The following is a 27,226-nucleotide window of genomic DNA, read 5'->3' as shown; positions in this document are numbered from 1 at the left end:
GGGCTTACCATATGGTTGCTGGAAACGCTGATTTCTGGAGAAGGTGCTATAATGTCATATATTGAAGTGGAGACCTCAGTAGAGAAATGGAAAGACAGAGTTGAATTTTAAGCTAATGTGAAATCTTGGCAAAGAATGTTTCAATAAATAAATGCCTTAAGAGTGAAAAACAAAGTCATTAAATCTTCCATTTCTCTTTGAATATACGTCAGGCATATCACAGAACTTTGACAACCTGGCAGCACATCCAGAAATAGCCTCAGGTGAAGCTGGAAGTAACACTCTTTAAGTTACTTATTGTGGTTTCCCATAGTGCTGCAATAAAATAGTTCAAGAAATTAGTTATTTAGAAATGCAATAGATGTTTTCTTATTCTGAGATTGATAAGGATTTGTGTTGTTATTTAAAAGCCCAAGGTACAGTTTGTTGCATTCAGACTTATACAGCTATCTAACCATATTTTATCTTTGTATTTAAATAATAAGTTAATGCTAATCCATCTCTCTGCCCTTCAACTGCCTGAAAGCAAAGCAGCATGAAGAGGGGATTTCCAAATCAAGTATGGTTGTGTAAGTCAGCATGTTTTTCTTCCCCTCTGGAAATCATTAAAAACAGCAATGAGAATTCAAATTAAAGAGCTCTTCCACTTGGAAATTTTGTTTTTAATCTTCTCTTAAACAATCCTTGGATCAAAAAAATTAATCTAAATTGCAGAATTGCTGAAGAAAATAATACTGAAAATATCACCTTTTGGGACCTGCAGGAACCTGCGGGATACATTTCAGAGTAATTTCTGGTGTAACTGCTTATATTGATATAAAAGGAAGATAAAGCAAATGAATTAAGCATCTTACCTGAGGAGTTTTTATTAAAAAGAACAACAAATTAAACAGAAGGAAAACAGAAGGAAGGAATTTAAAAAGATAAAAGAAATGAATGAGACATGAAATCCTTTTAAAAAGGAGAATACACAACCAATGAAAAAAATCTGGTTCCTTGAAAACTTTTTAAAAAGGTAAGTAACTAGTAAGTAAAGTATTTAAAATATGTAAATAAATAATTTTAAAACAAGGGAGAAAATACCACTATTCAAAATAAGAAATGATAAAAGGGAAACCACAGAAGCAGGGGAAATTGAATAAATCATGAGGGAGTAACTAATTTGCTCAACTCTATGCAAAAAAGCCTTTAAAGCATAAATGAAGTGGATGATTTTTGTCAAGGAAATAGAATTTGTAGAAATTGAACCTAGAAGAGAGAGAAAATCTAAATAGATTAATTCCCATAGAAGAATTTGAATTAGAAAATTGTCAAAGAAATACCATCCCATACACCCAGGAAAGCTACCTAATGATTTCTCAGGGAAATCTACGCAACCCTTAAGCAGCAGCCAGTTCTCAGGCCCATGATTTGATTCGTCCCCTTGCAGGGTTGACAATGGCAGTCTCAGGGCTCTGCAAAGGATGGTGTTGCCTGAAGGTGTCTGTTTGGCTGGGTCTCTCCCCTCAGGACCCCAACCCTCGATCCTATAAAGCAGACAAGTATCCTCCTGGTCTTTTAGCTTAAATCGTGTGAATTCACTTCAGAGGCTAACATTGCATTTTTTCCATGGGTTCACCAGCTGTGAATTTAGTGTTTTCTGTGTGCCCGGCACTGTCCTGGGGTTAAAGCAGTGGACAGAGCACATGTTCCACCCTCGTGGACCTTATACTTTAGAGGGGGAGGTAGACAGTGAAAATAAAATAAGATGCATAGTATATCAAATGATGGAGAGTGAAGGAGAACATTGATGCAGATAAAGGGGATGGGGACGGCATGTGGGCAGGAGTTGCTATTTGGGGCTCTCCTGGAGGAATTCACTGACATGATAGCAAGGAGGTGAGGGAAGGAGCCAGGTGGACACCCTGGAAGGACGTTCAGGCAGGCAGAAGGGACAGCTAACAAAAGGTCCCAGCATGGAGATGTGCCAGGCACATTTGAGAAACAGCCCAAACCTCGTGGGCTGGCCTGCAGTGTTCAGGGAGAGCACTGTAGGAGGAGAATTTAAGGAACTGTCGCCAGGTCCTATGGAATCTCAGGTGACTGTCAAAAATTTGATTTCATTCTGTGGGAAGTGGGGAGACATTGGAGGGCCTGAGCAAAAGTTCGAAGTGGACATATGAAAGGATGGCCCTGCCTGATTCAGGAGCAGGGGAGCTGTAGGAGCCTGTGGCTACAACCCAGGCAGGAGATGGCAGGGCCAAAGAGGAAGCAGCGGAGGGCAGACAACTATTTGGGTGCTGGTTATACCATGAAGATCTTTCCAGGGTCAAGACAATGTCTAGAGATATGCTTGTGAGTAGGCATAATAGCAGATCTTGTGAGTAAAAGACCTTGGCCAAGAACGGCTAAAGTAAAATCAAACGCCTTATACCCAGAATAATATGAGTGAAGAGCAGAAAAGCTTATCTTTTTTTTGTTTTTCATCTTTAAACAATTTTATTCACACATCATACAATCCAACCTAAGTAAATATACATACTTTCACCACCATAATCTATATGAAGACATTTCCTTTTCTTCTGCATAGAATCCTTACCCCTCCCCCATCCCCCTTGCTTGCTGACATTTAGTTTTGGCATAATTCCTTTGTCACATTCAGTAGAAACATATTACAATGTTACTGTTGACTATAGACCCTAGCTTGTATTGATTGTACTATTTTTTCCCTGACTACCATCCATTTTCAACCATTTGCAATATTGACATTCATTTGTTCTCCCTCAACACAAACATTTTTATATTTGTACATTTAATCATCATTGTTGTCCACTCTAGGCATTCTTAAGTTATAAGAAAAGGTCATCTTAATGAAGCCCTGAGTTCCATAAACAGGGATTTGAAATAATGAATTAGTGTCCATAGTCCCTGAATCAATCAAAATTGAACTTTGGCAGATTAATCATTGTACGTATTGCCTGTGTCCGAATAGTGAAGTTCCATTTTTCCTGAATTCAAGTCCAGAAACCATTGTGAAACCCATGCCAAATATTTCCAGAATGTTGAACCGCTTAACGGTCATCATTACTCAGCAGAGCTATGGGGGCCTAGCAGATGAGAAAGACTAGTTTCCCAGCTATTGATACTACAAGTGTAAGCTTCTCCGTATGTCCAAGGGGTAAAGGGTGGTGTTCAAGTTCAAGTTCATGATGGGCCATTTAAGAGACGCACTGCTGCTTAACAAATCACAGGACACAAGCAAGGGCTGGAGCAGAAACCCTGATTACTTGACCTCCTTGGATGGACACCACTGCAGACCCTGGAGACCAGTCTCTCAACACTGTTCTGAAGGAAGATAAGGCGCATATGGCCCTTCGTTACTGGAATCTGGCAGGAGAAAAATGACAAAGCTCCACGAGGGCCATCTTTGCCGTCTTCTTCACGGCTGTGCCCCTCAGCACGGTGCTGCTTCCGGCAGATGCTCAGGCAGACTTTGCCTAGGGTGATCAACAGCTCATGAAGAGATTAGCTGAGTCTTCCTGGACATCACTTTGTCTCTGCATGGCACAAATATTACAAATGAAGAGCGATCTGTAGGGTTAAGATAATATTCCTTAGGGTCTGGGGTCCAACAGACCCAAGTTCACCCCTCACCTTGTCCCAACCTGCCTCAGGGCCTTGAACAAGTTCTCTGGTTTTCTATGTCTCATTTTCTCCATCTGTAACATCAGGACAGGAACACTGGCCTCCTGGACTTGTTATGAGGATTCACTGAGATAACATATGTGGGTTGGTCAAATTATGTGTTCTTAATCTTAATCTGTGTCCCTGTGGGTGAGAGCCCATTGTAAGTAGGACCTTTTTTTCCCTTTTTTATGCGGTTTTATTAGGATGTATTCACATACCATATGATCATCCAAAGTGTACAGCCAGTGGTTCTCGTATTATCCTTGTGCATTCATCACCACAATCAATTTTTGAACATTTTCATTACTCCAAAAAAATAAAAATAAAATAGAACACCCAGAATATCCCGTACTCTTATCCCCATTATTATTTATTTACTTTTGTCTTTACTTTCTTACTCATCTTTCTATACATAAGTTAAAGGGAGTGTCAGTCACAAGGTTTTCACAATCAGACAGTCACACGGTGACAGCTATATAATTATAATCATCTTCAAGAATCAAGGCTACTGGATTACAGTTCAATAGTTTCAGGCATTTCCTTCTAACTATTCTAATATCCTAAAAACTAAAAAGGGATATCTATATAATGCATAAGAATCAGCTTCAGAAAGACCTCTCAACTCTATTTGAAATCTCTTAGTCACTGAAACTTTTTTTTTATTTCATTTCTCTTCCCCTTTTTGATCAAGAAGGGTTTCTTAGTCCCATGATGCCAGGGCCAGGCTTGTCTTCTAGAGTTAGGTCTCACATTTCCGGGAAGATTTATACCCCTGGGAGTCATGTCTCATGTAGGGAGGAAGGCAGTGAGCTCACCTGTGTGCAGTGGGCTTAGAGAGAGAAGCCACATCTGAACAACAAGAGAGGTTCTCTAGGGGTGACCCTTAGACATAATTGTACGTAGACTTAGCTTCTCCTTTGCAGGAATAAGTTTCATAAGGGCAAGCCCCAAAATTGAGGGCTTGGCCTATTAAATTGCTTGTCCCTATGCTTGCGAGAATATCAGGAATTCCCCAAATGGGGGAGTTTAATATTTCCACTTTTGTTCCCAGAAAAAGTACTTTTTTTGTTTTCTGCCCAGATTACTCTGGGATGTATCAGGGCATCATACTAATCTAGACAAACGAACAAGAGCTCACTCCCTATTCACGTTTCCATATAATTATGGTGTTCAAATAAACAGACCGTACAAGTTAAATCAGATAGTGTGCTACAGAAAATAAAACTTTTGTACCAAATGACCATCTCTTCTTTGGTCTCACACAGAAGTTGAGTTTTAAAATATAGACCACATTATCCCTTACCCTGCATTCTGATTTATCTTAGTCCTATCCAGTTCAGCTTCATTCATATCTCTAGTTGAAGTCTGATCTCTCCTTCAGCTTAATAGTTGCTGTATGGGGTAACGCTGACTTTCATAGCTGCAGAACTCTAGCTCTGAGTCTCAGGGGTCACAAGGATACCTGAAGTTCCGGGGGATGACTAGGCTATGCAAAAAGGGCTCAGCATCTCAGAATTTAGAAATAATTCATACAACCCAGGAATAGATGTGCCTACTGTGAGAGCTTACAATCTAGGAACCTTACAATAAGCCTTCCCCTGATAACCTATGCTTTCAAATTCAATTCTCAGAATTTGCATATTATAGCTAGTCCATGATAGTGAGGCATTATAATATTTGTCCTTTCAATTCTGGCTTATTTCACGCAACACACTGTCCTCAAGTTTCATTCACCTAGTTGCATGCCCCACAACTCCATTCCCTTTTGGAGCCACTTTGTATTCCATTGTATGTCTACGCCACAGTTCACTCTTCTGTTCATCAGTCAATGTACGCTTAAGCCCCCTCTATCCATTGCAAATCATGACTATTGCCATTGTAAACACCAGTGTGCAAATGTCTATCTGTGTCCCTGCTTTCAGTTCTTCTAAGTATATATCTAATAATAAGGTTGCAAGATCATATAGTATTTTGGTTCGCTAAAGCAGCTGGAATGCAATATACCAGAAATGGATTGGCTTTTACAAGAGGAATTTATTAGATTACAAATTTACAGTTCCAAGGCCTTGAAAATGTCCAAATTAATGCATCAACAAGAAGATACCTTCACTCAAGAAAAGCCAATTGCATCCAGGTTCCTCTGTCACAGGAAAAAGCACATGGTGATGCCTGCTGGCCTTCTCTCCCAGATTCTGGTTTCAAATGGCTCTTTCAGCTCCTGTTTCCATTGGCTTTCTCTCTAAGTGTCTGTGGACCCTCATTTAGCATCCCCAGGCAGACTCTGGGTTTCATCTCTTAGCTTAGCATCTCCAAAAGTCTGTGTCTGGTTTCATTTCTCTGCTGTGTCCACTCTGAACTCTCTCTCTCTCTCTGTCTCTCTGTCTCTTTCTCTCTCTCTCTCTCTCCCTCTCCATGTGCTCTTTTCAGGACTCCAGCAAACTAATTAAGACACAGATTGAATGGTTGGGGTCACATCTCCATAGAAATAAACTAATCAAAGTTCCCACCTGCAATGGGTCTGCCCCACATGATTAGATTTTAAAAGCATGGCTCTTCTGGGGTACATGACTGTTTCAAAGCAGCACATATAGCACCCTATGTGTAAGTAGGACCTTTTTGATGATGCTATTTTTAGTAGAGGCATGGCCAATTGAACCAAGGTGGGCCTTAATCCAGATTACTAGAGGCTTTATAAAGAGAAAGCCAAGTGATAAGCCAAAGACTGGAACTCAGTGGAAACCCAGAAGAGAATGGAGAGGACATCATCATGTGATGGCTGGCAGAGATACAAGCCAAGGAATCTTGAGGATTGTGGCAAGCTAGCACTAAATGCTTCTGTCCCTGGGGGGAAGCCAGCCTTCTAGCCTCCAAAATCATGAGGCAATAAATTCCGATTGTTTAAGCCAACACTTTGCATGGTATTTGTCATAGCAGCTCTAGCAACCTTAGACAGTATGCAAAGGACTTAACTCAGGGCTCCACAATGATAGAGTAAACACTTAGATCATTATCAACCCCAAAATGGCATTCAAATGACCAGAGGAGTTTTATAAGGGTAGCAACTTGTAGGTAAAATGTTTAATCTTTTTTCTTTTGTTATGAAAAATGTCCAACATATACAAAAATAGAGAATATAGTGAACTGCCTATGAACCTAATTGCCCATTTTGACAATTATTAATTTGTGGCTATCAGTCCCTTCCCCAACCCCTTGGATTATCTGAAAGTAAATCCTGGCCATCATATCATTTCATCTGTAAATACATCAATATATATCTCTAAAAATAACTTCACAATGATTATAAAAATAACCACCACACCTGTATCAACCTAAGAATAACTAATAACAATTCCTTAATGAGATGAGTGGCTGGTCTGTGGGCAGCCTCAAGGAGAAAGGAAGACGCGAAGCAAGTCTGGCCAGGCAGGGGCTCCAGGAATTGTCTGGGCACCCTGGGGACCTCTCTGGCGCATCCAGCAGGCTCTCTCTATGGGGCTGGGCACAGAGAATGGTCTGAAGCGGGCATTTCGTGCTTGAAGTGAAGCATTGAATTTGAAAGCATAGGTTATCAGGGGAAGGCTCATTGAAAGGTTCCTAGATTGTAAGCTCTCACAGCAGGCACATATATAACTGGGTTGCATGAGTGGCGGGGGGCTCCATCAACTGTGATTTTCTTCTTTCCCAAACCAAAGGTCATTTCATTTGAGACAACTGTGTGACAAATTTTTCTGCTTCCCCACTGGTGGGAAATTCTAATTTAATTTCACCTTTCCGTCAACCTCGCAGCCTTGCAGGTGGCTTTGGCTTCCAGGTGATTTCACACAATGAGAGCCCACTGAATTGGGAAAGCACTGGTTTTGGTTTTGGAAATTTAACAGAGCAAAGAAGTTCACATCTTTGGGAGATGCTGCTCTCAGCATATTCTCTATTCCTTTCTCCTCTTATTTTCCCCTTATTTGTTCTTCAAAGTCAGGAACCCCTTTTGGAAACCCCAGCTTCATTCTCAGCTGCACTACCTATCAAACCTTGAATTAACATATTTTTCTTTTTGTTTAACTGGAATTTGTCACAATTTGTTCAATTGGAAACAAGAGCTAGTAACGTTGAAGATACTGAGCACCGCTAGTTCAAACCGAGTTATCCCCCATTTAAAAACCAAGGTTTACGCAAAATCTAGAGTCATCAGATAATGCCAACAAGTCAGAGACGGACGGTGATGAGAGATAGCAGACAAGGGGCAAATGAGGGACACAAGGCCTGTGTCTCATCCCTTCTTCAAAAGCATAGTTAGCTTACGAGACAGGGACCCTCCCCTGGAGGAGACAAGGTGTCTGGACTCTGAAGTCTGACTCAGCACAGACACACAGAAATCCCCGTGTCACCGTCACAAGCCCCTCCACGCTGCCTTGGCTTCAGAAAGCATGTGTCATATCGGTCCTTGAGTAACTGTGGAGTTTATCGTGTGGCAGTGGCCCTGGGTTCACCCTACCCTGGTCCCTAAGGAAATTCCCACTGGGCTCTGTTCCAAGACACCTTCATCAGGGGTGGGGCTCCCCAGGTGTCCCCAGCTGCACCCAAGGCTCACCGTGCCAGGCACACGACGGTCCAGAGCTGTTGTACACAGAGGCTGGGCATGGGGTGGCAAGGATTCCACACTCGAGAACAATGTCCCCTGTGCTCCTTTCTCACCCAGAATCTCCTCCCCAGCCCTCTCTGAGAACTCCATGTACCTCCCACCCAGCAGCTGGGCCCACCCCCACTTCAGCTCCCTCATTCCTTCCCTCCCTTCCCACAGCCCTGGGCCTCACCTATTCTTTTTTGGGGAGGGTCGGGGGGTGGTGGTGAGAAAAGTGGCTTTGCAAACAGGCTTCCAGAACATTTGGCCTCCCATTTAAGGAGGAGAGATTACCAGTAGCCAGGGCCCTGCCAGAGCTCTTTGTTTTCTGTTTTTCCCTTTAGAGGAGCTTAGGGAAGGCAGCGACTTCGTGTCTTGTTTTCTGCTGCATCCTGGGTGCTGAGAACACCTAGTTCATGCTAGGGCCGCAAATATGTGCTTAATGCTATTGAATGAATGAGTGAATGAATGAATGGGTACTGCTCAGAAACCATCACTACTCCTTACTAAAGGGGACATGGCACCAAAGACTCAAAGAGATACACAAAAGGAAAAAAAAGCCAGAATATATTTCCTCTTTTGACCTAAGCCTCTCTTTAAAAAAAAAAATCTTTGCAACTTTCTTGTGCTTTAATGTGTATTTTTAGTGCCTCTGAAAACATGCAGTAAAAAAAAATATCAGTAAGAAAAATGTTACAATGACTCATGGGCAAAGAACAGATGGCTTGGCTCAAACAGATTTCAGGGGCGATATGAACGAAGACCTAAGGTAGCAGCTCACAGCCTCGTCCTCCGTGTACCTTCTCATGGAGGGGGTCTTTTGGTTTGACAAACTCATAATCTTTGTCCAGATTGATGAGTCCTGGAGCCCAAGGATGGGGACGGAAAAGGGAGAGTCATCATTCATGAACGGGTCTCTGAGCAGGCAGGGTGGTGAGGATGGCAGGGGGGCTTTGGAAAGCTAGAGGGTGGCGGGAGGGAAGTGGGTCCCCCGAGGGGTCAGCCTGGACCTAAAGGAGGCAAAGACAGAAACAGAGCAGGGTCCGCCAGTCGCCTTGAGCCACTGCCGAGCACATCACTCAGAATCTTCCCAACAGCCACACCCTGCTTCCTGACAGATCCCCTCCGGGCCTCCTGAGCCTCTTCTCGCTCACCTGCGTGCCCCTTGCACAATTTCCTGCCCCGCCAGGTGTGCCAGGGCTCTACGTTGTACCTTCTCCCAGCTGACGAAGCGCCGGTCCCAGCCACCGCGCGCTGCCGTGTTGTAAAGGAGATGCACCGCACGGGGTTCTGAAATGACACTTTGGACTTTTTAACTCCCCTACACAAATAAAAGCATGCAATGTAGTTACACAAAGGAATTGTGGTTGCTTCAGGAACAATTGGCTTTGGTTAAACCCAGGGGGCCAGATATTGGCGTGGGAATCTTCCAGTTCCCCGTTCACCGTGAGCTGCCTCTCGCTGAAGGAGACATGGGGCACCCGCCACTCGCGCTCGGGACCATGGGGCCCCAACTCGGCTTTCTAGGCATCCTCATCCTCCTGGCCGGTGTGGGAGGTAAGTGTTTTCTTTCTTGTTAATTGCTCACAGCTTTGCCAGATGATCAAAGACCTGTTAGAAAGGGCACTGGCTCTTTTCTGGGCTTTATCAACATTTCAGCTTTCTTCTGTCACCAATGAAGGGAAAGACATAGGGTCAGTTACTCTGCAGCCAGATGAACTCCACATGTCCTTGAGACATATCTTCAAAGGAGCAAACACCCTAGAGGGTATAAGAAACGTGCAGCTGGACGAACGTGCACTGGCTTGCTCTCTCTGCCGAGAGTTTCCTTTGCCTTCTAGGGGCCAGGGAGCATAGATTCCTCAGCCAAACTGCCTGAAGTTGAATTTCTACTCTGCCTGGGGCAAGTTACATCCCCTTCTGTGTGCCTCAATTTCCTCACCTGCAGAACAGAGGCTGTTGGTGATTGTGAAGATCACGTGAATGTGGAGATGCCAGGCAGGTGGGGCAGTGGCTGGCAGAGAATGGGGACCCAGAAGAGCATGTGAGGATTTGCTGGGTCACACAGGGAATGCTTCGGGAGCTGGAGCATCTTATCACAATGCATCCCGGGGCCGGTCATGGTTTGCGGTGGGTCCCTGTCAGTGCAAGAGGCTCAGGTATTTCCTAAGAGCACACAGAGGCTAGTGACAGGTGCATAAGCACAAGCCAGGCCTCTGCCCTCCACCGGGTGAGGATTTGAGGAAACTGCACCTCTGCCCTTGATAATACCAACTCATTAGCAAACTTTGGCTGGGATTCAGATGCTACCAAAATGATCCTGGTTGTGCATTTTCATGGCCCTGTCACTTAGGTCAAGAGACAGGACATCTTTAAGCCTCAGCTTCCCCATCTGTAAAATGGAATAGTTAAATGCTCACTTTCTCTGAGAGTCATGAGAATTCAGTAAGATGTAAAGTTCCGAGCACAGCCTCTGATCTATAGGGCACACTCGATGAATGAGTGCCAGAGGGAAGAGGGGAGGCAGGGCGGCAAAGAGGACTTGCTCCGCCTCTCATTCTCTGCCTCCTCCCTCTGCTCCTCCTCTCTCCTGAAGCTTTGCTCTGGTTCTCTGGATAGGGAAGTGGCAGGCTCTGGAGTCAGACTGTCTGGGTGCAAAACTAGTTTCACTAAAGCCTTAGTTTTCTATTCTACGAGAGGGAGGCAGAAACAGCACATCCTCGTAGACCAGCTGGCAGGTGAGCTGCAGTAATGCAGGTAGAGTCCCCCCACCCCCATCCCCAGCATCTGGTGCCCAGTGGGTCATCCTTGGTGATGCTGGAATTGTTGTTACAATAATAAGAGAAGGAATCTATAGACATAGGAGGTAAAGTGCATTGAGCTTCTGTTTTAGTTTCCTTGGCTGCTCAAGCAAATACTATACAATGGGTTGGCTTAAACAATAGGAATTTAATGCTTCATGGTTTTGAGGTTAGGAAAAAAGTCCAAATCAAGGAATCACCAAGGTGATGCTTTCTCCTGGAGACTGTGGTGTCCTGGGGCTGGCTGCTGGTCCTTAGCTGGCACACAGCAGTGTCCCCTGTACTCTCCCTTCTCTTACATGTTCCGCTGATGTTCAGCTTCTGGCTGCTCCCTTGGCGGCTTTCTCTCTGTCTGTCCATCTGAATTTCACTCCACTTATAAAGGATGCCACAAATAGGGGTAAGACCCATCCTGATTGAAAAGGGACATCCTTAACGGAAGTGACCTCATCAAAAGGTCCTCCCTACAATGGGTTCACACACACCAGAATGAATTATGTATAAGAGCACGTCTGTCTGGGGTACACACAGCTCCAAACTACCACAGCATCTATCTTCAGGTTAGCAAACCAACTTGGAAATTTATGTCCTATACATGACTGATGAGGTAGTGATTCTGATGAGTAAAATCAACAGTGGCCCCAGATGCTTTCCAAGCACATGCTATCATTTGAGACACTCAAGGACTTATTGAAAATAAAAACAAACACCATTTGATTGGTAGAAATAAATACCTTGAGGAAACAGCCCCATTCACTACAAAATAACAGATCTTGAAATCTAGAACTGAGATCATTGGCTTAGAGTATCTGCCTGCATCTCAGTAAGGTGATATTCCAGCGAGACTTGAAGGAGGCGAGGAAACGAGCTGTGTAGAATCCCAGGGGAGAACATTCCAGAAAAAGAGAAGCACCAATGCAGAGCCCCTTGAGTGGGCTGGTCCCCAGCAGGTAGAGTGAGAGTAAGAAGGCTGAGGAGCTCAGGGAAATGGAGGTCAGGGAGAACGGAGGGTAGCCCCCTGATCCTCCTTCTGCCTAATCCCCTACTCCTCATCATAAACTTCAGACCCTAGAATACAACTTTGTCCAAGGGCTCTTGCTCCCAGGGAACTATATCAGGTGAAGTTGGGCTTCCTATGTCTCCTGTCTTGAGGAAGAAAGCACAGGCCACACCTGAGCTAAGTCACCCCATCCTCTAAGGACACCAGGCACTAGCATGGGTTCTTAGCTGGCCCAGTCCAGCTGAGCAGCTAGGAGCCAAAATCAATTCCAGGCACACTTTGCCTCACAGCAGTGGGGCCCTGGGTGGGCTGAGGAGCCTTGGCGTGTATGGCCTCTGGTCTCGGCCATCCCCTTCCATTACCATCCAGCAAGGGTCTAAGGGAATGGTTTTCTTTACTGATGCTTACTTCCTCTCTAGCTTGAGGAGTGTGATAGGTGAATATTGCCTTTAAAAAATCTAGGATGCAATTGTCCTGAAATGTTTGCGTCCATCAAAATCATGGCATTGAAGATTGAAGATGTTGACTTCTGGGCTCCAGCTCCACCCTCTGCACACAGCGGTGTAGAGAAAACACTTCAGGGAATCCCAAGGCAGGCATGACCTTGCTACTACTGGTAAAACAAGGCTGCCTCTATCAACGTCAAGGGTTTCTCCTTTTTCTCATCATTTTAGAGACCCAGCCAGCCCGTGAACCTCTGAGGCCCCAGAAGGTTCGATTTCAGTCCCGAAATTTTCGCAACGTTCTGCACTGGCAGCCTGGGAAGGCGCTGGTTGGGGCCACCACCCTCTACTTCGTGCAGTACAAAATGTGAGTAAATTGGACTTCACTGGGGTGACAGTGCTGGCTCCGGGACCTCATGTGGCCAGAAGGCAGTGGTGGGGAAGGATCCGTGCTGTTTTCAGTTTCAGAGGGGTTGAGAAGAAGTAGAGGGAGGGACAGAAGTGACTTTTCCCCCTGAAGGCTGCCTGGTGACCCAGAACTCATGAAACTGCACAAATCTGTTGGGGGTGGGGGACAGGGATCCCCATCCCTGGGGGACACAGCTCTGAGGTCTTCCAGATTTAGCCGCTGGCCTTTCATGATGGGCTCTCAACACTTAGCTGTCGAATGAATGCTGGAAGCGACTTGGATAGCATGTAGCAGGCACCCAGGTGAGCGCAAACTATCATAGTCGTAAGAGCAGTGCAGGACGCACAGAAGTGAGTGTGTGCAATAGAGCTTTTTCAACTTACAGTGGGTTACTATTTAGAAAACTCTTTTCAAAAATGAATGACTACCACACGCTGCTGAGTCTTTCCAGGGCTCTCCAGGCTTTTCCTCCTGGACCTAGGCCTGGAAGCTCCTGGTTTGCAAACAGCCAATTTTTCTGCTCACTCACGTCCTGGTTGTGCTGTGGCTTTGCTTCTTCTGGTGTGGTTAGAGATGCTGGCTAAGCAGGATATTCCAGTTCAGCTCTCATAGTTTTTCATTGGAAATTCAGAAAATGTAATACAGATAGGGACCAACATTACGATTTTTATTGTTTAAATCGATCTCTAGGGCAATGTCGATCAAATGTCTCTCCAGCATGGGTAGGGACTAGGTTAGATTTCCTAATAACTAATCTCTCACTGACCTTGGAGGGGATTTTCCCCAGAACTTTCTCAGCCTTTAACTGCTACTACTTTTCTCGACATATTTTGGGTAGTCAACTATAACACTTTTACAAATCATTACAGTAAAGATTTCCCCATTCCAGGAATAGATTTGTGCATCTGCTGGGGATGATTCTAGCATATAGGAAGTCTAGATTGGTACTCTTTTTATACTTCACCCTAGGCAGTATCAATAGGTTCAAAATTCATTAATACCTGGGTTAGCAACTGTTTTACCAGTAATCTAATAATGCTTAGGCTTCAGGCCTCTGTCTAAGAATTTTATACTTGTAGTTCCTTTACTTAAAAAGAGCTCCCAGCTTTGTATAAACTTAGGACCTAAATTCATCCCTATCAATACAGTATTTTCACAACACAATGCCACTGTGTTTTTTTAATTCTTTGACTTGAGGTCCTTCCAGTTCATATGTGTCTGATGCTAATATCTGACCCATTTGGGATAGGATGAAAATGAGGTATGAAATTGAAAGAGAAGCCAGACATTGCAGCTAAATTCAGCTAGACAAGCTGAATTGTCTTATCAATTAAGAAAAATTTAAACACATCGAACTGTGCTCAAAATATGTTGTTTATTATACATTAATAAAAACTGATATAGTGAAATTGCTGTCATCAGACAGTTTACCCAGTACAGACACCAGCAACAGTCCCCATTATACATTGTTAAATTTGATTTCAAGTCTTCCAGCAAATGTTTCGGAAGTCTTTCTGCCCGGTCCCCCAATCCCTGCTCTGTGCCCACCAGCAACTTCCTGCATTTGCTGTGATTTGAGGCTGGGGCAGGAAGGTCCCAAAGAGTTTATCTTTTATTTTGTGGTTACACCATCACCTCATCTTAGGCTGAATTGACCTGTGAGTCTCTTTGTTTCCCTGTCTTTTCCTTGGGTCCCCCTTCTTCTCTCCCAGCTCATAATTGCATGCTTCCCTACATAGAGTTCACTACGAACCCAGCTCCATTTTCAATAAAAAGATTACCCGCATGTCTTAGGGAAGCAGGACCTGAGATGAAAAGTGGGAGCAATTTCTCAAACTGGCCATATTACTCAACAGCAAGCTGATGAGAAGTGCAGAAAACCACAGAGCTGAGCTCTCAGATGCATCAGGACGTGAAGAGCTGGTACTCAAAAGTGGAAACTTGCCCATTAACTAGAAGAAAAACTCTTCGCTAAAACAAAACAAAACAAAACAACTCCAAAAACTACTGATAGGGAGGGTATTAAAGTGGAGTTTATCTTTCCAGAAAAGGCACTTTGGGTAACAAGACACAGTTTTTTAAAAAGGTGAAGAGTAACCATAAGGCTTCAGAGTAGTTCTGGCAATAAAGGTCAGGTTTCAACCAGCCTAAAAATTAACAGATTTTTAAACCTGTAGACTCCTTCAGGGGACACTCAGATCTGTGTCTTTCCCCTTCTGTAGGTATGGACAGAGACAATGGAAAAATAAACAGGACTGTTGGGGGATTCCAGGACTCTTCTGTGACCTTACCAATGAAACCTCAGACATTCATGAACCTTACTACGGGAGGGTGAAGGCGGCCTCGGCTGGGGTCTTCTCAGGCTGGAGCATGACCCAGCGGTTCACTTCCTGGTGGGAAAGTGAGTTCCATTCAGTTCCCCTGCTTTGCCCTTTCTGCACTTGGAAAGTCCCAATGTTTCAGGCCAGATCTATCACTTCCGCCATAACTACTGAATTTACATTTTCAAAGACAATCTGCCTCCTCATCCATTTTCGGCGTCCCACAACCTCTTCTAACACTGTCCCCCCACCCCCAACTCACTCATCCTCGACCACAGGTAAAACACTTAATAATTAGGTAAATGGGCTAAATTTGTCAGTTGAAAGACTAAAACTGCTGCATTAGATTAAAAAATAACCAACACAAAATGCTATTTCTAAGAGCACGTCTTATATACAAAGATAACTTAAGAATGCATAAAGTAAAATGATGAAAATGTATGCAATGAAAATGCCACCAAAAAAAGCTAATATGACTATAATAATAATATCTCAGTTGACTTTAAGGAAAGGATTTAATTAGAGATAAAGAGGAGATTTCATCAGTTAAAAGGGGAGAAACATCTGCCTTGCAAGAAGGCTTGGAGCAATCACTCTTGGTTTGGTAAGACTTACTACAACTCATGGTGGAAAGCACCTCTAAACCACTGGCATGCCTGGGCCCTTACAAGAAAGCTGTGGCTGCATGACCACCATCTGACTGGACCAATTAATTGATGATGAATCAAGTTCCTTCAAGGCATTGAATAAGAAAGCCAGCCAGATGTCGATGGGACCCAACCCAAGCCAGGAGCTCAGCCCTCAGCTAGTGAAACTCCAATACACCAGGCAGAGAGCAGTGCAGAGAATTCTGGAGAAACCACAGAACCCACTGTCCATCAGGGCTGGAATGCTTGACAAGAAAGAGGAGACATGGCCACTGATAAATTTGGATTTTATCTTTCATCTTATTTTTACTTTACCCACTATGATGGTTTGAGGCTATATGTACCCCCAAAAAGATCATTTTTTTAACATTTTTATTGAGAAATCTTCACACACATAGAGTCCATACATGATGTACAATCAGTGGCTCACAATATCATCACATAGTTGTGTAGTCATCACCTTGATCATTTTTAGAACATTTGTATCGTTCCAGAAAAATAAGTAAAAACAAAAAAGAAAAAATTCATACATACCATAGCCCTTACATCTCCCTCTCATTGACCACTAGTATTGCAATCTACCCAATTTATTTTACCCTTGTATCCCCTATTATTTATTTATTATCCATATATTTTTTTATTCATTTATCCATACCCTGGATAAAAAGAGCATCAGACAGAAGGTTTTCAGTCACACCGTCACATTGTAAAGCCATGTTGTTATACAATCATCTTCAAGAATCAAGGCTACTAGAACATAGCTCAACAGTTTCAGGTACTTACCTCCAGCCACTCCCAGACTCCATAAATTAAAAAGGGATATCTATGTAATGCATAAGAATAACCTCCAGGATAACCTCTCAACTCTGAAATCTCTCAGTCACTAAAACTTTATTTTGTCTCATTTCTCTATTCCCCTTTTTGGTCAAGAAGACTTCTTAATCTCATGATGCCAAGTCCTGGCTCATCCTGGGACTTCTGTCCCACATTTCCAGGAAGATTTACACCCTGGGGAGCCATGTCCCACGTGGGGCTGGGGGAGGGCATTGAATTCACTTGCCAAATTGGCTTAGAGAGTGAGGCCACATCTGAACAACAAGAGGTTCTCTGGGGGTGACTCTTAGGTATAATTATAAGCAGGCTTAACTTGTCCTTTTCAGGAGTAAGTTTCATAGGGGGTGAACCCCAAGATGGAGGGCTCAGCCTATTGATTTGGTTATCCCACTGCTTGAGAGAATATCAGGAATTCCCCAAATGGGGAAGTTGAATAGCTCCTCCTTTCTCCCCAGTCCCCCGAGGGGACTTTGCAAATACTTCTTTATTCACAGCCTAAATTACTCTGGGATATTTGGGGGCATCACACCAACCTGGATAAACTGACAAAATCTCACATCCTATTCAAGATTCCCTGTACTTAAGGTGTCCAACTAAACTGACTATACAAGTTAAATTAGGTAATGTGCTACCCAAAATATTAATTTTGCACCGAATAAACATCTATCTCTTTGGTCTCACACAGAAGTTGAAGTTTTAAAATGTGGACCATATAATCCTTTCCCTGTATTCTGATTTACATTAGTCCTATCCAGATTAGCTTCATTTTTATCCCTAGTTGAAATCTAATCTTCAACTTTTTGAACAGTTCCTATATGGGATAATGCTGACTTTCATAGCTTTAGGGCTTTAACTCTGAGTCTCAGGTGTCACATAAATACCTGAAGTTTCTGGGAACAACCAGGTTATATACAAACATCTCAGAAGCTCAGATTTTAGAAATAACAATTCCAACTCCTGAATATATATGATTGCTATAAGAGCTTACAATCTAGGACCCTTTACAACAGGCCCCAACCTGATAACCCATGCTCTTGACTTCAATTCAACAAGTTTGTATATTATGGTTAGTCCATATGAGTGAGGCATGCTAATATTTGTCTTTTTGTTTCTGACATTTTATTCAATATACTGTCCTTAAGGTCCATTCGCCTAGTTTCATGCCTCACAGCTTCATTCCTTCCTGCAGGCACTCAGTAGTCTGTTGTATGTATACATCACATCTTCCCCTTTCATCCCTCAGTCCTTGTACCCTTAGGCCACCTCCATCCATTGTGAATCATCCATCTATTGTGCAAATGTCCATTCATGTCCCCACACTCAGGTCCTCCAGGTATATACTGAGCAACAAGGCGCACCTCTCAGTTTCTCTACCGACAGTGAATAGGTACATCACTTTCTCAACATTTTCCCTAGCACATTTCTCCCTGTTCATTTTTAAACAGTTTTATTTACACATCACACAGTCCAACTTAAGTATGTAGACATGACTTCACCACCATAATCTATATGAAGACCTTTCCTTTTCTTCTGCAAAGCATCCATACCCCTCCCCCATGCTCCCCTCCTGTTGACATTTAGTTTTGGCACAATACATTTGTTACATTCAGTGGAGGCATATTACACTGTTACTGTTGACTGTAGACTGTAGCTTACACTGAATGTACTTTTTCCTGTATGCCTTCCATTTTCAACATCTTGCAATGTTGACATTCATGTATTCTCCGTCATGTAAAAAGGTTTTTATATTTGTACGCTTAATCGCCATCATTGTCCACTGTAGACATTCCTAAGTTACACTGTCTTTATCCTCTATCTTTTCTCCTAGTTTTATATGTGCCTCCAGCTCTTCTCCCTCAATTATACTCACATTCAGCTTCATTCAGTGCATTTATATGATTGTACTATAATCAGGAGTATTGTGCTATACATTTCAAAATTTTTATAATCAGTCCTGTTGCACAATCTGTATTCCTTCAGCACCAAATGCCCAATCTCTACCCTCTTTCTATCTCCTCATATCCTGTGTTCTTAATTTCAACTCTCAAAGTTTACTCATTAATGTTAGTTTATTTTAGTGAAACCATATATTATTTGTTTCTGAATAATTTCACTCAACATAATTTTCTCAAGGTTCATCTACATTGTTACATGCTTCATGACTTTATTCTCTCTTACAGCTGCATATTATTCTGTTGTATGTATATACCACAGCTTGTTTAGCCACTCATCCAATGAGGGACATTTGGGCTGTGTGTTAGTTTGCAAGCTACTGGGATGCGATATATCAGAATTGGAATGGCTTTTCTAAAGGGGAATTTGATAAGTTACAAATTTACAGTTCTAAATCCATGAACATGTGCAAATTAAGGCACCAATAAGAGGTTACCTTCTACTGAAGAAAGGTAGATGCCGCCTAAAACACCTCTGTCAGCTGGGAATGTGGTTGGCATCTCCTGGTTCCTTGCTCCTGGGCTCTATTGCTTTCAGTCTCTGTGCATGTGAGGGTTCCTCACTTTGCTTTTCTGGGGCTGACTTTCATCTCTTAGTGTCCCTAGGCTCTCTCCAGGTTCTGACTTGCTTAATGTCTCATGGAAATGCCTACTGGGCTCTAAGTATCTTGAAACATCTATGTCTCTGTTCTCCATGTGTCCACATCTGTGTCACCTCTGCTGTGAAGTTTCTGTCGGCTCTGAGGTTTCTGTCATTTCTCTAGGCTGTCTTTTCTGGGGTTTCTCCAAAATATTTTCTCTTTTAAAGAATTCCAGTAAACAAATTGAGACCCACCTGGATGGGTGAATTCACATCTCCATCTACCAAAAGATCACACCCACATGTGGGTATGTCTCATCTCCATGGAGATAATCTAATCAAAAGCTTCTACATGCAATATTGAATCAGGATTAAATGCAGTGCTGCTTCCACAAGATTGGACCCATATTAAAACATGGCTTTTCTGGGGTACATAATACTTTCAAACTAGCACAGGCTGTTTTCCTATCTTAGCAATCATAAATAATGCTGCTATAAACAATGGTGTGCAAAATGTCCGTTTGTGTCCTTGCCTTTAGTTCCTCTAAATATAGACCTAGCAATGGGATTGCTGGATCATATGGCAATTCTATACTTAGCTTCCTGAGAAACCATCAAACTGCCTTCCAGAGTGATTGTACAATTTTACATTCTCACCAACAGTGGATAAGTGTGGCCAAGATGGCGGCTTAGTAAGGTGCATGTGTCTTAGTTCCTCCTCCAGAACAACTACTAAATAACCAGAAACAGTACAGAACAGCTCCCGGAGCCATGACAGAGACCAGACACACAGCATACCCCAGTCTGGACTGGCTGGACCGACTGCGAGCCTCCGCTGCGGTGAGATCCCTGAGCGGCATGCGCTTCCCCGGGCCGCAGCGGCTGGCGGCTGGCGCCCCTCCCTCCCTCCTTCCCGGGCCAGCTGAGAGTCTCGGATCAGCGAGATCCCCAAGCCACGGTGGCCAACGACCGGCGCCCCTCCCCCACAGGCGTCTTCCCGGTCCAGCGGCGAGCCTCGGATCAGCGAGATCCCCAAGCCACGGCGGCCAGTGGCCGGCACCCTCCCCCACAAGTGGCTACCCGGAGGGAAAGGAAAGAGTCTCCAACAGTAGCAGAGACTGAGTCCAACCAAACACCAATAGTGGCATTAATAAACAAATTCTGACTACTAAAAATAGGCCCCCAGCTCAGGCGAAACTGATCAAGGCAGAAGTCACTTATTGGGCTAACTGAAAAAGAGGAAAGGGGGTGAAACAGAGCCTTCTGCGGCTGTTTCTATGGAGGCTTGGTGCCTCTGGGCTCAGTGCCAGGATTACACAGGTTGCAACTGCCCCAAACACAGAAACAGGCTGCTTTCAGGGCTCTCTACCACCTGAACCTTCCCCACGGGAGGGGTGAAACGCATCTCAGGTGGAATCCCTCTCTCAAGGAATTCAGATCCCAGGACTTCGCAATTTGAAGCCATTAAAACCCCCCTACAACCTTTCCTCTGTCTCCACCATGCACACAGCAGGGAGAGCCTTCTAAAGTTAGAGGAGCCACAACATCTTTTGCTGGTGGGACCTGCAGACAGACAAGCACCACATACTGGGCAGGATAAGAAAAACAGAGCCCAGAGACTTCACAGGAAAGTCTTTCAACCTGCTGTGTCTCACACTCAGGGAAATCTGATTAAATGTCCAGACACCAGCAAAAAATAACAAATCACACCAGGAAAATTGAAGATATGCCCCAGTCAAAGGAACAAACCAATAGTTCAAATGAGATACAGGAGCTGAGACAACTAATTCTGAATATATGAATAGAAATGGAAAACCTCTTCAAAAACCAAATCAATAAATTGAGGGAGGACATGAAGAAGGCAAGGGATGAACAAAAAGAAGAAATGGAAAGTCTGAAAAAACAAATCACAGAACTTATGGGAATGAAAGATACAGTAGAAGAGATGAAAAAAACAACGGAAACCTACAATGGTAGATTTCAAGAGACAGAGGTTAGAATTAGTGAACTGGAGGATTGAACATCTGAAATCCAAAAAGAAACAGAAACTATAGGGAAAAGAATGGAAAAATTTGAGCAGGGGCTCAGGGAATTGAATGATAATATGAAGCGCACAAATATACGTGTTGTGGGTGTCCCAGAAGGAGAAGAGAAGGGAAAAGGAGGAGAAAGACTAATGGAAGAAATTATCACTGAAAATTTCCCAACTCTTATGAAAGACCTAAAATTACAGATCCAAGAAGTGCAGCGCACCCCAAAGAGAATAGATCCAAATAGGCGTTCTCCAAGACACTTACTAGTTAGAATGTCAGAGGTCAAAGAGAAAGAGGATCTTGAAAGCAGCAAGAGAAAAACAATCCATCACATACAAGGGAAACCCAATAAAACTATGTGTAGATTTCTCAGCAGAAACCATGGAGGCGAGAAGACAGTGGGATGATATATTTAAATTACTAAAAGAGAAAAACTGCCAGCCAAGACTTCTATATCCAGCAAAATTGTCCTTCAAAAATGAGGGAGAAATTCAAACATTTTCAGACAAAAAGTCACTGAGAGAATTTGTGAACAAGAGACCAGCTCTGCAAGAAATACTAAAGGGAGCACTAGAGTCAGATACGAAAAGACAGAAGAGAGAGGTGTGGAGAAGAGTGTAGAAAGAAGGAAAATTAGATATGATATATATAATACAAAAGGCAAAATGGTAGAGGAAAGTATTACCCAAACAGTAATAACACTAAATGTTAATAGACTGAATTCCTCAATCAAAAGACATAGACTGGCAGAATGGATTAAAAAACAGGATCCTTCTATATGCTGTCTACAGGAAACACATCTTAGACCCAAAGATAAACATAGGTTGAAAGTCAAAGGTTGGGAAAAGATATTTCATGCAAATAACAACCAGAAAAGAGCAGGAGTAGCTATACTAATATCCAACAAATTAGACTTCAAATGTAAAACAGTTAAAAGAGACAAAGAAGGATACTATCTACTAATAAAAGGAACAATTCAACAAGAAGACATAACAATCATAAATATATGCACCGAATCAGAATGCCCCAAAATACGTGAGGAATACACTGCAAATACTGAAAAGGGAAATAGACACATCTACCATAATAGTTGGAGACTTCAATTCCCCACTCTCATCAATGGACAGAACATCTAGTCAGAGGATCAATAAAGAAACAGAGAATTTGAATATTACAATAAATGAGCTAGACTTAACAGACATTTATAGGACATTACACCCCACAACAGCAGGATACACCTTTTTCTCAAGTGCTCATGGATCATTCTCAAAGATAGACCATATGCTGGGTCACAAAGCAAGTCTCAACAAATTTTAAAAGATTGAAATCATACACAACACTTTCTCGGATCATAAAGGAATGAAGTTGGAAATCAATAATAGGCAGAGTGCCAGAAAATTCACAAATACGTGGAGGCTCAACAACACACTCTTAAACAACGAGTGGGTCAAGGAAGAAATTACAAGAGAAATTAGTAAATATCTCAAGGCGAATGAAAATGAAAACACAACATATGAAAACCTATGGGACGCAGCAAAGGCAGTGCTAAGAGGGAAGTTTATTGCCCTAAATGCCTATATCAAAAAAGAAGAAAGGGCAAAAATTTGGGAATTAACTGTCCACTTGGAAGAACTGGAGAAAGAACAGCAAACTAACCCCAAAGCAAGCAAAAGGAAAGAAACAGTGGATAAGTGTGCTTCTTTCTTCACAACTTCTCCAGCACTTGTCATTTTCTGTTGTTTTTATAATACCATTCTAGTGGGTGTGAGATGCTACCTCACTGTGGCTTTGATTTGCATTCCCCTAATAGCCAGTGAAGTTGAGCATCTTTTCATGTGCCTTTTAGCCATTTATATTTCTTCTTCTGAGAAGTATCTCTTTATGTTTTTTGCCCATTTTAAAATTAGATTATCTATTTGTTGTGGAGTTGAAGAATCTCTTTTTATATTCCAGATACTAAACCCTTATCTGATATGTGGTTTCCAAATATTGTCTCCCATTGCATGGGCTGACTTTTTACTTCCCTGACAATACTCTTTGATGAACAAAAGTGTTTAATTTTGAGGAGATTCCATTTATCTATTTCTTTTTTCAAAGCCCATGTTTTGGATGTAAGGTCTAGGAAACCACCTGCTATTTCAAGATTTACAAGATATTTCCCTACATTTTCTTCTAAAAGTTTTATGGTCTTGGCTCTAATGTGTAAGTCTTTGATCCATTTTGAGCTAATTTTTGTATACTGTGTGAGATATGGATCCTCTTTCTTTTGCATATAGATACCCAGTTCTTCAAACACCATTTATTGAAGATGCTGCTCTTTCCCAGGTTGATTGGCTTGACCTTATCAAAGATCAATTGTCCATAATGAAAGGGTCTATTTCTGAACAATCAATTCGATTCCATTGGTCAGTATATCTGTCCTTATGCCAGTACTATGCTGTTTTGACCACTGAAGTTTTATACTGTAAAGTCAGGTAGTGTGAGACCTCTCACTTGATTTTTCTTTCTCAAGATATTTTTAGCTATTTGGGGCACCCTGCTCTTCCAAATAAATTTGGTTACTAGTTTTTCTATCTCTGCAACAAAGTAAGTTGTTGGGATTTTAATTGGTATTACATTGAATCTATAGATCAATTTGGATGGAATTGATATCTTAACTATATTTAGTTTTCCAGTCCATGAACACAGTATGCCTTTCCATTTATTTTCGTCTTCCATGATTTCTTTTAGCAATTTCTTGGTCAGTGTATAGATCTTTTGTATCCTTGGTTAAATTTATTCCTAAATATCTGATTCTTTTGCTTGCTATTGTAACTGGAATTTGTTTCTTGATTTCCTCCCTAGATTGTTCATCATTAGTATTTAGAAACACAACTGATTTTTAGGTGTTGATCGCGTACCCTTCTACTTTGCTGTACTCATTTATTAGCTCTAGTAGCTTTGCTGTAGAATTTTCTCACTGCAAACAGTGGGAGTTTTACTTCTTCTTCTCCAATTTGGATGCCTTTGTCTAGTTTCTGTAGCTGGAACATCCAGCACAATGTTGAATAACAGTGGTGACAGTGAGGATCCTTGTCTTGTTCCTGATATTGGAGGGAAAGCTTGCAGTATTTCCCCATTAGCTGTGGGTTTTTCATATATTCCCTTTATCATGTTGAAGAATTTCCCTTCTATTCCTATTCTTTGAAGTGTTTTAATCAAGAAACGATGTTGAATTTTGTCAAATGCCTTTCCTGCATCAACCGAGATGGTCATGTAATTTTTCTGCTTTGATTTGTTGATATGGTGTATTACCTTAATTGATTTCTTTATGTTGAACCAGCTTTGCATACCTGGGATAAATCCCACTTGGTCATGATTTTTTAATCTGCTGCTGGATTTGATTTGCAAGTATTTTATTGCATAGTTTTGCACCTATATTCATTTAAGACATTAGTTTGTAATTTTCTTTTCTTGTCTGGTTTTGTATTAGGGTGATGATGGCTTCATAGAATGAGCTAGGTAGCTTTACCTCCTCTTCAGTTTTTTGAAGAGTTTATTCAGGATTGATACTAATTCTTTCCTGAATGCTTGGTAGAATTCACATGTGAAGCCATCTGATCCTGGACTTTTCTTTTTGAGGAGCTTCTTAATGACTGATTCAATCTCTTTACTTGGGAATGGTTTGTTGAGGTCATCTATTTCATCCTGAGTCAATGTTGGTTGTTTATACCTTTCTAGGAAGTTGTCCATTTCATTTATGTTGTCTTGTTTATTAGCATATAGTATCTTCTCATTAGTTCCTTTATTTCTGTATGTTCAGTGGTTATGTCTCCCCTTCCATTTCTGATTTTATTTATTTGCATCCTCTCTCACTTTTTTTTTCATCAATCTACTAAGGGTCCATCAATTTTATTGATTTTCTTAAAGATCCAACTTCTGGTTTCTCAATTGTTTTCATAATCTAAATCTCATTTATTTCTTCTCTAGTCTTCATTATTTCTTTCCTTTTGCTTGCTTAGAGGTTAGTGTGCTATTCTTTCTCTAGTTCTTCCAAGTAAAAGTTAATTTCTTGATTTTTGCTCTTCTTCTTTTTTTAATATAGGCACTTCAGGCAATAAATTTCCCTCTCAGCAAAGCTTTTGCTGCATCCCATAAATTTTGATTTGTTGTGTTTTCATTTTCATTTGCCCTGAGATATTTACTGATTTCTCTTGTAAAATTTCTTCCTTGACCCACTAGTTGTTTAAGAGTGTGCTGTTTAACCTCCATATATTTGTTAATTTTCTGGCCTCTGCCTGTTATTGGTTTCCAACTTCATTCCATTTTGATTCAAGAAAGTGTTTTGCATGATTTCAATCTTTTTTAATTTATTGAGACTTGCTCTGTGACCTAGCATATGATCTCTCCTTGAGAATGAACCATGAGGACTTGAGAAAAAGATGTATCCTGCTGTTGTGGGGTGTAATGTTCTGTAAATGTCTAGTAAGTCTCGTTCATATATCATATTGTTCAAAATCTCTGTTTCCTTATTGATCCTCTATCTAGATGAACTGTCCATTGATGATAGCAGGGAAATTGAAATCTCCAACTATATGGTCAAGGTATCTACTTCTCTCTTCAGTGTTGTCAGTTTTTGCCACATGAATTTTGGAGCACTCTGGCTCAGTGCATAAATATTTATGATTGTTATGTCTTCTTACTGAATTGTTCCTTTTATTAATATATAGTTTTCTTCTTAGTCTCTTTTAATTGTTTTATATTTGAAGTCTAATTGCTCAGATAATAGTATGTCTACTCCTGCTCTTTTCTGGTTGCTGTTTGCATGAAATATCTTTTTCCAATCTTTCACTTTCAACCTATTTTGGGGGGTGAGACATGGGCAGGCACTGGGAATCAAACCCAGGTCTCTGGCATGGCAGGCAAGAATTCTGCCTCTGAACCACCATCACACCACCCTCAACTATTTTTGTCTTTGGATCTAAAGTGAGTCTCTTATAGACAGCATATAGACAGGTCCTGTTTTTTAATCCATTCCACCAATCTATGTCTTTTGAGTGGGGAGTTTAATCCATTAACATTTAGTGTTATTACTGTAAAGTAAAGTTACTGTACAGTACTTTCTTCTACCATTTTGTTCTTTGGATTTTATATGTCATATCTAATTTTTTTTTCTTTTTACGTTTACTGATAATCTTCATTTCTATACTCTTTTCCAGACCTCTCTTTTCTGTCTTTTCCTATCTACCTTTAGTGCATCCTTTAGTTATTTCTTATAGAGCGAGTCTTTTAGTCACAAATTCTCTCAGTGACTGTTTGTCTGAAAATATTTTAATCTCCCCTTCATTTTTGAAGGGCAGTTTTGCTGTGCATAGGATTCTTAACTGGCAATTTTTCTCTTTCAGAATCTGAAATTTATCATACCACTGCCTTCTCACCTCCATGGTTTCTGCTGAGAAATCAACACATAGTCTTATTGAGCTTCTCTTGTATGAAATAGATTGCTTTTCTCTTGCTGCTTTCAAAATTTTCTTTGTCTTTATCATTTGACAATCTAATTAGTAAATGTCTTGGAGTATTTGGATCTATTCTTTTTGGGGTACACTGTTCTTCTTGGATCTGTAATTTTATGTCTTTCATTAGAGATGAGAAATTTTTCAATGATTATTTCCTCTATTTGTCATTCTGATCCTTTTCCCTTTTCTTTTTCTTCTGGGACACCCACAACATACATATTCATGTGCTTCATTTTGTCATTCAATTCCCTGAAACCCTGCTCATATTTTTCCATTCTTTTCCCTATATTTTCTTTGGTGTGTCTGATTTAAGATGTCCAGTACTCTAGTTCACTAATCCTTTCTTCTACCTCTTCAAATTTATTGTTGTAGTTTTCAATTTTTTTCATCTCTTCTATTGTGCTTTTCATTCCCATAAGTTGCGCGATTT

The 27,226-nt window shown here is 41.6% G+C and overlaps 1 protein-coding gene across 2 annotated transcripts in view; it reads left to right on the top strand.

The window, feature by feature from the left end:
- Positions 1-9,725: 9,725 nt before the first annotated feature.
- IL22RA2 (interleukin 22 receptor subunit alpha 2) overlaps positions 9,726-27,226 on the top strand; it is a 29,782-nt gene continuing 12,281 nt past the window's right edge. Inside the window, exons 1-3 of one of the 2 annotated variants that reach the window (XM_077143678.1) lie at positions 9,726-9,838; positions 12,757-12,892; positions 15,157-15,335. In XM_077143678.1, the coding sequence (XP_076999793.1) occupies positions 9,754-9,838; positions 12,757-12,892; positions 15,157-15,335 (400 nt within the window). In that variant the 5' untranslated portion in view covers positions 9,726-9,753. The remainder of the gene's footprint in view (positions 9,839-12,756; positions 12,893-15,156; positions 15,336-27,226) is intronic. The other variant, XM_077143680.1, reaches the window with a different exon arrangement.

Source organism: Tamandua tetradactyla, chromosome 25 (genome assembly GCF_023851605.1).
Source record: "Tamandua tetradactyla isolate mTamTet1 chromosome 25, mTamTet1.pri, whole genome shotgun sequence".
NCBI classification, from domain to species: Eukaryota; Metazoa; Chordata; class Mammalia; order Pilosa; family Myrmecophagidae; genus Tamandua; species Tamandua tetradactyla.
This window is presented reverse-complemented; position numbering and strand designations above follow the sequence as displayed.